This window comes from Beta vulgaris, chromosome 7 (genome assembly GCF_026745355.1).
Source record: "Beta vulgaris subsp. vulgaris cultivar EL10 chromosome 7, EL10.2, whole genome shotgun sequence".
In the NCBI taxonomy this organism is placed as follows: domain Eukaryota; kingdom Viridiplantae; phylum Streptophyta; class Magnoliopsida; order Caryophyllales; family Amaranthaceae; genus Beta; species Beta vulgaris.
The window spans coordinates 43,089,631-43,108,108 of NC_079208.1; the positions used below are offsets into that span (position 1 = coordinate 43,089,631).

The 18,478-nt window shown below is 30.8% G+C and overlaps 1 protein-coding gene across 1 annotated transcript; it reads right to left on the reverse strand.

Annotated features, from left to right (window-relative positions):
* Window positions 1-12,583: 12,583 nt before the first annotated feature.
* LOC125499573 (uncharacterized) lies at window positions 12,584-13,526 on the reverse strand. The gene is made up of 4 exons (XM_057390830.1): window positions 13,481-13,526; window positions 13,272-13,390; window positions 12,913-13,186; window positions 12,584-12,816 (listed from the first exon to the last, which is right to left on the reverse strand). The coding sequence occupies exons 1-4, from the start codon at window positions 13,503-13,505 to the stop codon at window positions 12,584-12,586; spliced, it is 651 nt and encodes a 216-aa protein (XP_057246813.1). The 5' UTR covers window positions 13,506-13,526.
* Window positions 13,527-18,478: the final 4,952 nt, after the last annotated feature.

The window sequence follows — 18,478 nt, forward strand, 5'->3', positions numbered from 1 at the left end:
TATAGTCTATACTCATAATAATAGACTATAGACTATAGAGTCATTAAGCTGATAGAGGTGATCATGGGCCGGGGTTTTTGTTTGAGAAATGGAAAAGTATATGGCTAACCCAATAATAGAAGTTTCACAAGGGGATTGGAGTAGGCTACCATGAGATAATATATCTTGTTTCTAAAGAGATTTGATTTGGAACTATTATATGTTTAAGATCTACTATTGTATGATGGTATTGGTATTAGGTTGAGTGTTTCTAAATTTGAAAATTTGGGTTGAGATGGTCAGGTCATGGCTTGGCACACTTCCTCTCTCTCTTCCCTTTTATACTTTTGATTAAGAGTTGTCTGCATAGATGTCTTCTTAGTTACAAAACGATCCATGCTCCCCTTCCCCCTTTGACTACAAGCATATGGTCGAGAAACCTCATAAGCATCTTCTTCCTCACCAATGTCATTGAATTTCCGTTTTTTTTTTAACTGACTCCTCTTCATTAGCCCTCAATAAGGTTAGAAATTGTTGTTTAACGTCATCTGGAGCTTGCAATCAAGGTTCTACATTATTCCTAGTACCGGCAAGGTGATGTTTTAGCCTAAAGATGCCACCAGCACGCACAACCTGACAATATTTACACTTCACTTTCTTAGAGTCACTATCTACCTCAGTTCCATGCTCCCAACCTGGATCAGTTTTACTTCCAAATGCTTTTTTTTCTCTTTTTTTTCCCAGACGAAGTTGACATGATCTAACTTCTAAGTTCTAAACACACAGAAATTAGAAAATGAAAACTAATTAGAAGTTTAGAACAATGAAAAATAACACTGATTGAAATAGAGAAACGAAAAAAGAAAACAAAATAAAAAAAACAGAATACAAGGAAATTAGAAACGAAAATGAATTAGAGCAATGAAACATTGAAATTTGAAACTAATAATTTACATTCTACAGTACTACGGTAAATCTGTAATACAGTCAGAACAAAAATGGACAGAAGCATATTTTCTTCCCTAAATTTCAATGCAAGCTGGGAGTTTGGAGGAATTCAGCGTGAAATTACAAACAAACAGTGAAGCACATAGTAAAAATTAGCTTCGAATTAAATCAGAGCCAAAAAATCGCCGGGGGGTAGGATATGCCGATATTAAGCCTATAACAGTCCAATTACTCATACTAGTACCACTAATAGTGTTAAAATTAGGATGGGTTGCTATTCCGTCCTTTTGTGGTTTTGTTTTTTAGTAACTTTGATGTACGTGTTTACTTTCTACGTAAACTTGCACTATATCACAATTAACTTCTACTATATTTCATTAGAATAGTTAAGTTTCGTTTGTTTAAAAGAAAAATCTATTATCTTTATATGTACTAAGTTTAGTTTAACTATCTAGTGTTAGTACTTTCACTAAAAGCTACCTACATCATATAAATATAATTTTGTGAGTTAGTAGTTAAGAACTTGCACTAAGTGTTGGTCAGACGTTGGTCAGCCCTTGTTAAATCCGTTGGTCAGCCGTTAAGAGGAGAAAAGGTGGTCCCGGTAAGGGTGGTCCCGTTGGTCCCATTTATATGCATTTGCTTATCTGCTACGTGCACTAAATTTTATTATTATATGATTGGCTACTTTTGTTAGAAAGTTATTTTCACATGATAGTGATAACTCAAACATAGTACAAAGTAAGGAAATATCTTTTCCGATTAATTTTCAAAACTGGACTATACCAAAAAAATATGTAGACTTATCCTTGCTCCTTCCGTTAATGTTATTACGAAAGATAATAATGAAAAGGAATTTTTATTTGAACTAAAGACAAAATTAACGATCCAGATATAAAAAGGAATATCTTTTAAAGTTAAAAGATATTGTTTGCAAAAAGAAAATCCTACTAGAACTGAACCAGTTACTTTATCAAAAATATTTGATCAATATCGACTCCTAATATTTTCAAACAAATTACAACTAAAGATTTACAAACTGAAGTTAGCACTCTTAAAACTCAAATAAAAGAAATTAAAGAAACAATTGTTAGAATTCAAAAAAAGACTTAGAACTTCAAATAGAATAGCTTTGTTAGAACCAAATAATAGTCTAAAGGATCAACCATCTACTTCAAATTACACCTCCTATTCAAATTTCGTCTCAAGAACCTAAAGAAGATCAAATAAATATTATAGATAGAATAAATTTTCAAAAATGGTATATTCTCATTTCACTTAAAATAGGTAATGACTTTCATTTAAATACTATAGCATTACTGGATAGTGGAGCTGATCAAAATTGTATAAGAGAAGGACTAATTCCTAGCATCTTCTATGAAAAAACAACAGAAAAGTTACATAGTGCTAATGGTGAACCTTTAAAAATAAAATATAAGCTCCCTAATGCATATATTTGTAATCAAGGTTATTGCTTTAAAAATACATTCATTTTAGTAAAGGATATAAATAATGAAATAATACTTGGTACTCCTTTTATTACTCAAATTTATCCTTTCTCAGTTGATCGTATGGGTGTTCATACTAATATTATGGGAAAGAAAATATCTTTTCAATTTCTTGCACCAGTCTACCAAAAGAATTTGGCTATATTACAATCTTCGTCTATATTCCAACAAGTAAATACAATAACTAATAAAGAATCTCAAATTTCTCTTTTACACAAGAAATATCATACTTAAAATAGAAGAGAGTTTAAAAAGCCCTTATATTCAAAAGAAAATATGTGATTTAGAACAAAAATTTAAAGAAGAAGTTTGTGCTGATATTCCTAATGCTTTTTGGGAAAGGAAAAAACATATGGTTTCACTCCCCTATGAAAAAGAATTTTCAGAAAAATCTATTCCTACTAAAGCAAGACCTATTCAAATGAATCAAGAAATGTTAGAATTTTGCAAAAAGGAAATTCAAACCTTATTAGATAAAAAATTAATTAGACCATCTAAATCTCCTTGGAGTTGTGCTGCTTTTTATGTTATGAATCAAGCGGAAAAAGAAAGAGGGGTTCCTAGATTAGTAATTAATTATAAACCTCTTAATAAAGTCTTACAATGGATTAGGTACCCAATCCCTAATAAAAAAGATTTATTGAGCCGTCTTTTTAATGCAAAAATCTTCTCAAAGTTTGATATGAAAAGTGGATTTTGGCAAATTCAAATAGAGGAAAAAGATAGATACAAAACCGCCTTCAATGTTCCTTTTGGACATTATGAATGGAACGTAATGCCTTTTGGATTAAAAAATGCTCCATCTGAGTTTCAAAATATCATGAATGAATTTTTAATCCTTATACTCAAAATATTATAGTCTATATTGATGATGTCCTAATATTTTCAGATTCCTTAGATCAACATTTCAAACACCTTAATACTTTTTTACATGTTATTAAAAAGAATGGTTTAGTCGTCTCTTTCCCTAAGATGAAAATATTTCAAACTAAAATACGGTTTTTAGGACATGATATTTTTCAAGGTACTATAAAACGATTAATAGAGCTATAGAATTTACTGATAAATTTCCAGACGAAATTAAAGACAAAAATCAATTACAAAGATTTTAGGATGTCTTAATTATATTTCAGACTTTTTTCCTAATCTAAGACAATATTGTTCATGTCTTTATCAAAGATTACGAAAAAATCCTCCAGCTTGGTCACCTAAACATACACATATAATACAAACATTAAAAGAAAAAGTCAAGTCCCTTCCATGTTTAGGTCTACCAAATCCCAATGCATTCATGATAGTAGAAACAGATGCATCCGACATAGGCTATGGAGGCATTCTTAAACAAAAATTACCTGAAAATAAAAATGAACAAATAATTAGATTTCATTCCGGCCTATGGATAGGTTCTCAAAAAAATTATTCAACTATTAAAAAGGAAATTTATCTATTGTTCTTTGTATTTCAAAATTTCAAGATGATCTCTATAATAAAACTTTTTTATTACGAATAGATTGCAAATCTGCTAAAGAAATACTACAAAAGGATGTTCAAAATATTGTTTCAAAACAAATTTTCGCCAGATGGCAAGCTATATTATCAGTTTTTGATTTTCAAATAGAATATATAAAAGGAGAAAATAATTCTCTTCCTGATTTTTTAACTCGAGAATTTTTACAAGGAAAAGGCAATAGTAACAATATTTAAAGTTCAATTATTACAGGAGGCAAAATGAATCAAGATTCTAACAAAGGCAAAGGTATTCAAAAACCAGAAGATTATGTGATGAGATTTCACAAGCTCCAGCCATCAAGTGAAAAAACATCTTCATCAGATAAGCTTGACGCATTTTCTGATTTTCCACCTTTATCTTATTCCCAAGCAGTCAAGTATCCTACTCAAACTTCAAACTCAAAATCAACTACTCAAAAATCTCAATCTATAAATTCCGAAACCCACAAATACATCACCAAACCACATAAAGAACACCTACTCCTTACACGTTTCAAAGAAACTCCTCAAACTCCCGAACTTATCAAATTTACTAATTCTCTTTTCCCAATTATTATTCAATACCGCCTGAAACATCTTATAAAACACAAAGGTTTTATGAATTCATACTTGTTGATACCAAGTCCGTTGAAATTGAGCAGTAGTGAAAAAGGAAATTACATAGCCTATTCAAAATGCAAAATCAAAAAGATTATTCCACAGACTGAATGGATATCTGCTTATGTTCCGAAAGAATTCTCGGTCCCTTTCCAGCCACAAGAATATAATTACATTGATTATCAGATGGCGTGGTTTCGAGCATTCTTACTCAGGGCATTTAATCATTCATGGTTCTTCACTATTTGTCCTCAATGCCCAATAATTTCCCCATATGGTTTTACGAATGGTGGCTCCATTTTGGAAGTTCTCAACAAATATGGCCAATAGAGGTACAAAAATCTTATGAATTTTTCTCCACTCATGTACAAACCAACACTCCATATTCCACAGAGCTCTTAATTCATCGAGAATTTAATGTTCCATGGATAATGTGCTGGTCTTATAACATCATTCAATGGTATCCAACACCATTCCCCATGTCTCTAGTACGTGAATTCAAGATCAAATGGTGGGAAAAATTTGCCATTGACAAATTTTGCTCATTAAAGACTGTCCAAGATCAAATGGTTGCAGATAATCAACTTATCAAAGCAATCAAAGAAATTCCTAATCCTTCTACTCCACAAAAAGAGAAAGAAACAAGGAAGCCAGAAATTCAAGAAACTGAAATTGAATTACTCAAAAAAGAAATCAAGCTTCTCAAAAGACAAACGCAACTCTTGATCCGAAATTCCGACGACTCTTCCGGATCATCTGTCCATTCCTCACCTGATGACCCATTCGGAGGACCTTGTGCTCAAGATCCTTATTTACAATAAAAGAAAAGTTTTCTCTTTAAAAAATAAAATTGTCCGCAGGAACTTCCTGGCAAAAATTAGGACAATAAATAAAAAAAATAAATAAAAATAAAAAGATCCCGCTAAGCGAATATCACTTAGGCAAAAATAAGGGACATATATTACTAACATTTTCAATGCAGGTACTCCTATGACGACTCATCAAATATCCGGTATGCCACCTGACTATCTGATGAATTGTACATTCATCACTCAAAGGCACAAAAGGACAAAGGGATTAATCTACAAAATGAACAAAGGAATTCTACAAAGTACAAAGGTATCCACGGGCATCCACAAACCCACTCCACATAAAGTCACAAAGAACCAAAAGTTTCATTTAGACATAATCCAAAACCACTTACCAAATACAAAGGTTACCAGATCAACTCAAAGCCAGCAGAACAATTTAAAGAAAAAAGCTGCGCCTATCTTCAAACGACAATGTCTACATACGGCAAAGTTTATCAAAATAAAGGCGGCGAAACTTATCAAAAAGAATCCATGTGCTATAAATAGCACGTATTGTATCTCCGTAGATATCAAGTGTTTTCTTCAGTACAAAATTTTAGAGAGAAAAATTTAGGAATCTGTTACAAAAGCCTCTCGCTCAAAATTAGTTTTTACTCAATCCTTGTAAGATCATTCAAAGTTCAATCAAAGTAAGTTATTATTCATATCTGCGTCTCTTTTAATTGCTTTCAACATCTGTTCAAACTATTCAAAAGATCTGTTCAAATTTTCAAAATTAATTTCATCCAGTTATTAATTCAATAATAAATTACTTTTTTAAAATCAAAAATAAATTTCAAAACTTTTATTTTCAAAGTTTTTATTAATCATTTGACGAGATTAATTACCTACCAAACACTCCCCCTTTCGCTATATAATTAATCTGAACTACGTCCGGAACGGTCCATAACCCGTCCAGTCCTGGGGTGCATTGGACCGTTCCGGGCGTAGTTCAGATTAATTATATAGCGAAAGGGGGACTATTTGGTAGGTAATTAATCTCGTCAAATGATTAATAAAAACTTTGAAAATAAAAGTTTTGAAATTTATTTTTGATTTTAAAAAAGTAATTTATTATTGAATTAATAACTGGATGAAATTAATTTTGAAAATTTGAACAGATGTTTTGAATAGTTTGAACAGATGTTGAAAGCAATTAAAAGAGACGCAGATATGAATAATAACTTACTTTGTTTGAACTTTGAATGATCTTACAAGGATTGAGTAATAACTAATTTTGAGCGAGAGGCTTTTGTAACAGATTCCTAAATTTTTCTCTCTAAAATTTTGTACTGAAGAAAACACTTGATCTCTACGGAGATACAATACGTGCTATTTATAGTCCATGGATTCTGTTTGATAAGTTTCGCCACCTTTCTTTTGATAAACTTTGTCGTATGTAGACATTGCCGTTTGAAGACAGGCGCAACTTTTTTCTTTGAATTGTTCTGTTGGCTTTGAGTTGATCTGGTAACCTTTGTATTTGGTAAGTATTCTTCTGATAACTTTGATTGTGGTTTTGGATTATGCCTAAATGAAACTTTTGGTTTTTTGTGACTTTATGTGGAGTGGGTTTGTGGATGCCCGTGGATACCTTTGTACTTTGTAGGATTCCTTTGTTTATTTTGTAGATTAATCCCTTTGTCCTTTTGTGCCTTTGAGTGTATAATTTATCAGATAGTCAGTTGGCATACCGGATATTTGATGAGTCATCATAGGAGTACCTGCATTGAAAATGTTAGTAAAATATGTCCCTTATTTTTGCCTAAGTGATATTCACTTAGCGGGATCTTTTTATTTTTTATTTTTTTATTGTCCTAATTTTTGCCAGGAAGATCCTGCGGACTTTTATTATTATTATTATTATTATTATTATTATTATTATTATTATTATTATTATTATTATTATTATTATTATTATTATTGTCCTAATTTTTGCCAGGAAGATCCTGCGGACAATTTTCTAATAATTTGAATAAGAGTATTTTTCCTTCTTGAGAGAGAAATTTGCCAGCTCCGAGTTGAGATAAATATGGAGTTAATGGTTCAGAGTGGTTAACTCCAGTAATGAAATACTCTTGTAGCCATGTAGGAAAAACAACTGTTGTATTTCCGCAATGGATAAAAGTAACAGGGTCTTTGTCATTGTTTCGAATTAATTCTTCAATTTTGCGGATGATGTAGAAGAACCCATATGCTCTTGCTTGAGTTGGATGTAAGACAGCGATATCTTTGCAATAAAGATCACACTTTACTATATTAATGAGTATGAAGTAGTGGGCTGGTTTAATTTTGCCGTCCACCATTTCTATGTTGGCGCAAATGACTTCTTCATAAATCCACTCTTTCCTTTGAAGAGAACATACTGTTGAAAATATATATTGCTGGAATTTTGTGAACTCTTGGAAAAATTCTATGTCTGGTTCTGGTACTTCGTAAAATTTTCTTACCAAGCCATATTTCCATAATTGAAAATATGGATCAGTTTTTTGAATGTCTCTTATGGATATAAAGAATCCTCCAGTTTGGTAATATGAAAATATTAATATAGACCGTCCCCATGTTCGCCAAATGCTATAGGGGATATTTTTTCGGATGTTAGGAAATTGATATACCAGCTGTTGAAGTTTTCTTGCTTTACTTTGTTGATGATGATTTCCTGCATATCGGTTGGAAGCTGATATATTTGGATGATTAGTTCATATATGAAAAGTTTGGAAATTGTTTTATGTATTGTAGGTAAAGCATGGGTTTTGGCTGTTTGAGTGAGGTTAATTGATAAGTCTTTTGTGGTGGGGGAAAGTTTTTTGAATAAATCTTGAATACCTTGGGTATGAATTCTTCTTTTTTTGTGTGAGGTATGAGTTTTTGGTTTTGGAACTGGAAGATGCTTGAGTTTTCTGCATCTGAAATAATTAAATGAGTAAATATGAAATTAATTTTGATTAATGAAAAATAATTTTTATGAGAATAAACCTTTTGAAATTCAACAAATATTATTACAACATCCTTTTTGACAAAACGGGGCTGACTCTTTTGAACAACAAGAGGTTGATTCATTATCTGATTTTATTTGTAATAGATTATCTTCACTATGGTCAGTAAGATTATGTTCTGAGGAAGTTTCTAGTGAATATAAGGCTAAAATTTTTTGTTGAAGGTCTGGATCATGACCACATAATTCATTAACCTTTTGTTTTAAGTCACATTCATTAGCCTTATGACCTACTCGTCCACATTTATAACAATAAATCGGTTTTTTGGAATCTATAATTTTCTTTGGTGGTCTGGTGGGTGCCTTAAAGGTATTTATATAATATGGGTCGTTATTAATACTTTTTCTAGTTGGTCGGAAATTTTCCCTATATCTCTTTTTATTGATGGCAGAGGGAGGTTGAATTTTGGGTAAACCAAAAGCAGCACAAAAACTTCCTAATTCTCTACGTCTTTCCCTTTTTTCAGATGAATATTTACTTTGAATTGCTAATTCCTGACACAAAGTAATTGCTTCTTTTTTAACAAAGGAAAATATTTGCCCATAAGTCATACTATCATATGGAATTTCGTCTTGACCCGCACTTTCTCTTAATTTTAAATATTCTTTGAAAAATAGGGATGGAAGACCAGATATAAACCTTTCTTTCCAAAAAGATTGATTGCAATCACCTCTTCTAAAAATATTACTAAGGAATACATCTTTATACCATCGATAATCATCTAGTGTAGGACACCTAAGATTAGTAAGAACTACTTGGTTTGTTGACATTTCCTCCTTTGGATTACCATAAAATGCATAGCAATCATATTAATAAGAATTGAGCTTCCATCTAAGGCTTGTTGTTCATTTTCTATTTTAACGTGATTAAAAATTTGAACTTTAGTTTCCATATTAATACTATTGTCCCACCAATTTCTTAATTGACCAGTAAAACCAGTTGTGAGAAAATCTATAATAGTATGTTCTTGAGCAGTAGTTATGGCCATGGTCATTTCAGAAAGAACATTTAATATTTCATATTCTGATTTTCCATTGATATTCCATTCATAAACTGCAGTTCCATCATATTGTGAGTCTCTGAATTTATGTCGTTCTTCATATTGAATATCTGGTGGAGTAGGTCTAGTATAATAATTTCTATAGAGACATTTTTCAAGAACTATTATTTATTTTATTGATTTTCATCGTCGTCATTTGAATTGATTGATTTATTTGAACTATATTTATCCAAAACATTAATATTATTAGTTGACTTGGAAGTACTTAAATTAGATAATTTTTCTTCAATCTTACTAATTAAAGGAGTTGTTTTTTCAGGTAAATTAAGAGATTTTTGACGATGTATAGGAATTCTTGAAGTATTAATATACGAGCAGCTATGTCGAAGGGAAATTTTGTTTCCTTTTTATTTATAGATAAAGTTTCTAATTTAGATGTAATGTCATCAATATCAGGATTTTTTTGACTCTAGTTGCATAGATAATATTTCTATTTGTTTTGAAATGGTAGTGAGAAGTGGGTTGAATAATTATTTTGGTGATATATCTTTTTTATGTCACCTAAATTGACAGAGGAGGAGTTGTCATCTTCTCTTCCTTTTTTAAAAGGAGCCATAACAAAAGATCCTTCATTATTATTAACTTGAATTTCAGTTAACGGAGGATGAATAGACTTAATTATACTTCCATCTTTTAAAGTCCAGCTTTGAATTAAACTACCTGTCATGTTTATTTGATTTTTATTAAAGGGATAAAATATATTATTTTTTATGGTGTAAGTTGAGAACCAGATGAAAAAAGGAATATTAATTTCTAATTTTTTCATATCAGAAATCCATTCTAGTCTGACGTAATTTCTAGCAATTGATCAAAACATCCAAAGAACCAATCTTTTTTATCATTATTTTGTTTTGAATAAAAGTCATTATGAATATATTCTAAGTCTATTTGAAATTCCTTTTTAATAACATTAATAGAGGAAAAGGTAGGAGGTTTCATGGCTGAAGAAGTAGGTGAATTAGAATTAGTAGAAGATTCTCCTACTGGTTCAGGTATTGGGTTTTTGTAACGGAATTTTGAAGATTCTTCAAAATGTAAATTTTTTGAAGCAGACGTTTGAGGATTATTATAAGAATTATCTTCATACGAAGGTCGAGCATTTTCATAGGAGGTTGATGGTCTAGCTCTTTCATAATTAGTACCTAACTTTATTATTACTTGACCATCAGGTTCTTCTATAATTTGATCAATTTTCTTTTGAGTAATGTTTCTAGGAGGAGGATTATAATGAATTAAAAATTGTTTAGGAATAGTAATTTCATTCCATTTTAATTTTTTAGGAGTAAAAGTAGCCGCACTTTCAGTTTCAACTTTTAAGAGTATAGTTTCATCTATAGTGGGATGAAGTAAACATTTTGGATTAAGTTGAGAAGATAAAAGTCTAAAATAGACACGGTAAATTAATGCGAAACTTTTAACATATTCCTAAATTGTACTGTTGAATTATTTGAAAGATGGACATCTAGAACTAAAGTGTCTAGTATCCATGGATCGGTTAAGTCTACCGTAAAGTTTGGACAACAATTAAAGTAGATTGGGCCATTACAAATATTAGTTTGAATCATAGCTAAAAGGGAATCTTTATAGCCAACTAAGCGGTTATCTCTTAGAGCTATATATATTGGACAATCAAGACCTTCTCTAGACAGTGGTTTTAAGCTAAGGCTATTTGAACCATACCAAAATGAATATACCTATATGTTTTCAAGTATTTATCTATACTGTCTTATTAAGTAATTTAATACTTTGAAATTCCTGATTTAAACTCGTAGTTTCCTCATGATGCTTAATAGAAAAAGCTGTCTTAAAATCAAGTTTTCCTATTTGATAAATTGTATCGATATGTTTCCTAGGTATAGTCCAGTTTTGAAAATTAATCGAAAAAGATATTTCCTTACTTTGTACTGTGTTTGAGTTATCACTATCATGTGAAAATAACTTTCTAACAAAAGTAGCCATGATCATATAATAATAAAATTTAGTGCACGTAGCAGATAAGCAAATGCATATAAATGGGACCAACGGGACCACCCTTAGGGGGACCACCTTTTCTCCTCTTAACGGCTGACCAACGGATTTAACAAGGGCTGACCAACGTCTGACCAACACTTAGTGCAAGTTCTTAACTACTAAGCTCACAAAATTATATTTTATATGATGTAGGTAGCTTTTAGTGAAAAGTACTAACACTAGATAGTTAAACTAAACTTAGTACATATAAAGATAATAGATTTTCCTTTTAAATAAACAAAACTTAACTATTCTAATAAAATATAGTAGAAGTTATCAAGCAATTGTGATATAGTGCAAGTTTACGTAGAAAGTAAACATGTACATCAAAGTTACTAAAAAACAAAACCACAAAAGGACGGAATAGCAACCCATCCTAATTTTATAACTATTAGTGTTAAATCAGCTTAGCAAAAATTAGGTTCGAATTTAATCAACAATTTCTAAGCACAGAACAAAAAAAGCTTCGAATAATCGAATTACTAAGCACACAGCAAAAAAAGCTTCGAATTTAATCAACTTAAGACAAATTAACACCACGAAATTAAAAAATAAATTAGAAAGAGAAATAAGCTTACCACAAATTAAGGGATTTAGTTGAATTTGCAGAGTAGAAACTAGAAAGAGAAAATGGGAGGAAGAGAGGAAGATGTTCAGCCACTTTGGAGATTTCGCATGTTTAGGGATTTCGGCATTTCACATGTAATTTGGGTGGTTAATGGAATGTTTGGGCTGAACTTAGAGATTTCACATTTGGGCTGAACTTCTAAAACTTAAAAAAGTCCATTTGGACCAATGTTGTCAGGATCGCGATCCTACTTTGGATCGTGAGGAGCTAGCAGGATCGAATCGTAGGATCGGATCGTAGGATCGTAAGATCCTATGAAATTTGTAAAATTAAGTCAATTTTAGCTAATATGCTTGTACATTCTTCATACATGGAGTAAAATAATGCTAAAATACTTATCATTTATCGATAATAGTTGAAATTGCATAATAAAAAGATCCAAACATACAACAATAATTGTCCAGAAAAAACAAATATTGAAAATGTTAATAATACAAACCAACAATACAAAGGCATCTTAATAAAAGTTATTGCAAATTAGAATACAAATATGTTAATCAATCATCATAACCAAAGTTTGCATCATCTACACCATCGTTTACGATATTAGCACCTGAGCTTCTTGTTCTCATTTGATATTGGGTAGTATTTTGTTCCTCATCACCAATATCATCATCACCAAATGTCATGTCCAAATCCCCATCCCCAATATCATTTGAACCATGAGCAGTTGGAGTAACTTGACCATCAATTTCGCCATCACTCAACTCGTGAATTTCAATGTTGTCGGCTGCCCATTACGTTTAAAAAAAGCTAGTTATAAACTTATAATGGCAAACTGAAATTTTAAAGGTAAGGAAGGAGGAAAAGTAAAGAACAAACATACCTTGATCACCCCTTTCATTCTCTCTTTGTGCTTCCTCTCGAGCATATCTTATAGCTGCTCTATCAAGGACGTTCAACCATGTCTCATCATGCGGAAGGAGAGGTTCATCTATCTCAGTTATCCACTCATCATCAGATGGTAGATCATCTAGCACAATTGTCTCTTGAATCACAGGCTGTTTTTGTTGTTTCTTCTTCAATCTCAGATTATACATAACAAAAACCAAGTCATTTATCTTTTTTTGATGCAAACGATTTCGTTTCTTAGTATGAACCTGTTGCAATAGATGATAGACATGATTTAGATACAATCCTACACCTATATGTGAGAAATGGATAATTAAAGGCTAGTTATTTTACCATCTCAAATGCACTCCAATTACGTTCACAACCAGAGGAGCTACAAGTTAGACTTAGAATTCTCATGGCAAACTTCTTAAATTTGGGACATTCATCCCCATAGGAATCCCACCAATCAGCTTCAAACAAATATGCAAAGTTATGTAAGATTAATGACTTAGTATACTAACTGAGTATTCATAGAAAGTAATAAAGTATAATAAAAATACCTGGACTCTTTTTATTTCTAGTCATCACTGCAGTAGGCAACCCGAAAAGCCCCCTTCATTCTTGTAAGCATCCATTTGTAGATCAATAAGCATTCGGTCATTGGGGTCAATGACCATTCTTTGCAAATAAGTGTACAACCCAATCTTAATGTCTGCATTAGCATTAAAGTTTGGACTATAGTGGAATTGGGGATTGAGAAAGTTTGCCCATTTGTTGAAGTTTTCTTTGATTCGATCTTTTGCTTGTGTCATAGCTTGGTAAATGAACCCCATTATTGCAGGTTTTTCATCCGAATCTACCATACGAAGAACTTTAACAATGGGCAAAGCTGCTTTCAAACATGTGGTCACACCTTTTCAGGACCCTTGAGTATCTAGAATAATCCCCTGCACTTTTTTTCCTTCAACTGAATTCACAAACTTGTTGTTTTTCCACTTGTTGGATGCAAACAATGCCAATAATGGACCTTTTTGCTCATTTAGACTCCTCAAAGTTAGGTATGAAGTAGCGAATCGGGTGACAGCAGGTCTAATTAGTTATCTCCCTTTAGTAAATTCTTTCATCCATGTATGTAGTAGTGTTCTAGAGTATATGTAAGTTGTTACCTTTCTCGCCTTCAAAATTGTCTCACCATGAATTTTAATCTTCTTATCTAGATCCTCTAACATCAAATCGATGCAATGGGCTGCACATGGTGTCCAAAATAACCTGCTCCTTTTCTCCATCAATTTCTCTTTAATGAAAATAATGTTTTCGTCTATACTTTTTTATAATGTTTTCTATATATAATGAAACTTTTACATATATTTGGACCTATCTTTTTCTATTATATAATAGCGATTAATTATCAAGTTAAAAAGGTTTATGTAAAATATCATTCAAGAATTAAAGTACAACATATCTCTATTATATAAGGGAAGGGGGAACCTATGGTGTCCCCGAATGAAGAGACTATGTTACCCCCTTCCCATTCTAAATTACAAATTCACTTACAAATCAAAGAGACTTCAAACAAAAATAGCAAAAATATAATTATAACAATCACTCACAAGTCAACTAAAATCATAAAATTGCATAATTTACGTTATGCAAATCACTAAAATGAGAAAACTTTACAAAAACTTAAAAATTCACTTACAAACTACAACCTATGAAAAAATTGACTTGAAATCAAAGTGTACACTTTCTTCACAATTTATGAAGTATTGTACTTACTTCAAAAATCAACTAAAAAATTATAATATTAGAAATCATAAATAAATTCAATACAGTTTCAATTTTGTTCATAGAATTTAACTTTGAAAAGTAAAAAAAAAAAACAAAAAGAATGTTGAGAGACTTAAGTGACAGAAACTAAACAAATCAAATTTTGCAACTAAAAACAATTATACTTCGTATGTCTAATGTTCAAATTTTGACTCTTATGTCGAAGAAAATCGAGTTTCTGTTTCGAAAAAAAATTCAATCACGCATCGCGTGCAAAAAATTCTAGTATTACCTTAATAAGAGAGGTACTTATCAGAAAGTTTGTCCAAGACTTTAAACATTAAATTATCTATATTCATGTAAAAGCAATCTCACATATGTCAATCATAATGAAAGATATTAAAACTATATCCCAAGTTATGATATTTGTTATTTCTACACTTACAGTCTGACACACTCTCGCGTTCTGTTGTTGGATTGTCGTAAGTAGCATCCCTTTGACCCCATATGAAAAGGTAGATTCCAATAATTATTAAAATGATTCCTATTAAGCTATAAATAATAAGTACACGTGTGAAATATGCAATCATCTGCTACTTAAACTAATATAACACAAAACGAAAATGTTTCTTTTTCTAATCAAATACTTTTACCTTCCAATGTGACGGGGCTCATTTACAGGGTAGGAGTAAGAATTGCCACCGAGATAAGTTCAAGAACAGTAAATGAGGAAACGGAAATGCAAACTATTTTTTATGCTACACCATGTTGTTAGAATCGTAAAAAGCCTAGAACCCGTATTCGCCTACATATTAAACTTAACATATTACATTTTCTTTTTTGTTCCGACTTTCAAAAACCAATTTAGAAAAAAAGATTATCATTAGACATGTACTCCCTCTGTTTTTTTTTACTCACTAATTATATATCCAAAAAAATCATGAAAAATGCAAAGGATGGATCATTTGAGATCAGAGAGTATGGGTTTATTTATATTTCAATGGAGATATAGATCATGAAGAGATATGAATGTAGCCAATAACGACACATAAAGTATTATGTATCATTTGCCAAAATTTGAGCTATGCAGAATTGGGTGAAACTATAAAAAGTGATTATAACAAAAAGCGGGTTTAGGTTTTTGATTACATATCTATATATTACATATATATTGCATCATATATTGTACATATATTGTTGAAACATTGTGTATGTAAACACATTGTATACAGTTAAATTGAATTAAAAATTCATATTACAACTAGGGAAAAAAATGAATAATGACGTTGAAAGGAGCCATATCACATTTAACTTTACTTAGCTTCGTTCTAGTATTTTGGCCCAGACAATATCCCACATCAGTTACAATTATCAAATATATTATTATTCATAAGTTCCGTATGTGATTCTTATAGCTTTTCATAATTTTCTATCTAGTGCTAAATTAAAAATTGGACGTTATGACATGATAAGTTGTTTTAAAAAATTCTAGTATTACCTTAATAAAATTATCACTTATCAAAAAGTTTTTCAAAGTCTTTAAAAATTTAATTATCTATCTTAAAGTAAAAGTAATCTCACATATGTCTATCTTAATCAAAGATATTAAAACTGTATCCCAAGTTATGATATTTGCTATTTCTACACTTACAGTCTGATACACTCTCGCGTTCTGTTGCTGGATTGCCGTAGGTAGAATCTCTTTGACCCCATATGAAAAGGTAGATTCCAATAATTATTAAAATTATTCCTATTAAGCTGTAAATAATCAGTACACGTGTGAAATATGCAAACCTCTGCTACCTAAACTAATATAACACAAATGGAAGTTTTTCTTTTTCTAAAAATAAAATCAATTACTTTTACCTTCCAACATTAAAGGGCTCATTTACAGAGTAAGGACTAAGATTTCCACCGAGATAAGTTCAGCAGCGATAAATGCGGAAACGAAAACGCAACATTTTTTTACGCTGCACCATGTTGTTAAAATCGTAAAAAGCTATGAACCCGTAATCGCCTACATATTAAACTTAACATATTAAATTTTTCTTTTTTTTTTCAGTCTTTAAAAAAAATTAGAAAAAAGTTTATCATTAGACTTGTACTCCCTCTATTTTTTTATTGATTTACTCACTTATTGTATATCCAAAAAAATCATGCCAAATGCAAAGGATGGACCATTTGAGATTGGAGCGTATGGGTTTATTTATATTTAAATGGAGAAATAGATCATGAAGAGATATGAATGTAGCCAATAAAGAAAATTAAAGTATCATATATCATTAGCCAAAATAGGAGCTAAGCAGAATTGGGTAAAAGTATAAAAAGAGATGATAACAAAAAGCGGTTTAGGTTTTTGATTGCATATTTATATATTACACATATACTTCATCATATGTTGTACATATATTGGTGAAAAATTGTGTATGTATACACATTGCATATAGTAAGATCGAATTAAATATTCATATTACAACTAGGAAAATGAAAAAATGAATGGCGTTGAAAGGAGTCATATCACCTTTAACCTTACTTAGCTTCGTTCTAGCACTAGTATTTTGGCCCTATCAAATATATTATCATTCATAAGTTTGATAACTTATTTTTATAGCTTTTCGTAATTTTCTGTCTAGTGCTAAATTGAAAATTGGATGTTACGACATAATAAGTTGTTTTAAAAAAAAACTTCTGTAGATTTGAGGATAAGAATAATTATTTCAAAAGAGTTGGGGGTAGGAGAATGTTGTTACCTTAATTAAAGTATCACCTATCAAAAAGTTTGCCTAAGTCTATAAAAATTAAATTATATATTTTAAAGTAAAACTAATCTCACATATGTTAATCGTAATCAAAGATATTAAAACTGTATCCCTAGTTATAATATTTGCTATTTCTACACTTACAGTCTGACACACTCTCGCATGCTGTTGTTGAATTTTCGTAGGTAGCATCCTTGATCCCAATAATTATTAAAATGATTCCTATTAAGCTATAAATAATAAGTACACGTGTGAAATTTGCAAACCGCTGCTACTTAAACTAATACAACACAAAACGAAAATGTTTCTTTTTCTAATCAAATACTTTTACCTTCCAACGTGAACGAGCTCATTTACAGGGTAGGACTAAGAATTGCCACCGAGATAAGTTCAACAGCAGTAAATGCGGAAATGAAAATGCAACCTTTTTTTGATGCTACACCATGTTGTTAGAATCGTAAAAAGCCCATAACCCCTATTCGCCTACATATTAAACTTAACATATTACATTTTTCGTTTTTGTTCAGTCTTTCAATAAAAAAGTTAAAAAAAAAAAGATTATCATTAGACATGTACTCCCTCTGTTTTTTATTGATTTACTCACTAATTGTATTTCCAAAAAAATCATGAAAAATGAGAGGATGGACCATTTGAGATCAGAGAGTATGAGTTTATTTATATTTCAATGGAGATATAGATCATGAAAAGATATGAATGTAGCCAATAACGATACAGGAAGGATCATGTATCATTTGCCAAAATTTGAGCTAACTAGAATTGGGTAAAAGTATAAAAAGTGATGATAACAAAAAGCGGGTTTAGATTTTTGATGGCATATCTAAATATTACATATATATTGCGTCATATATTGTACATATATTGTTGAAACATTGTGTATGTATACACATTGTATACAGTTAGATTGAATTGAAAATTCATATTACAACTAGGAAAAAAAAATGAATGACGTGTCAGACTGATAAATTATGAGTTGGAATTGGAACATTTTTTTTCTCCTTGTCATATATAGGA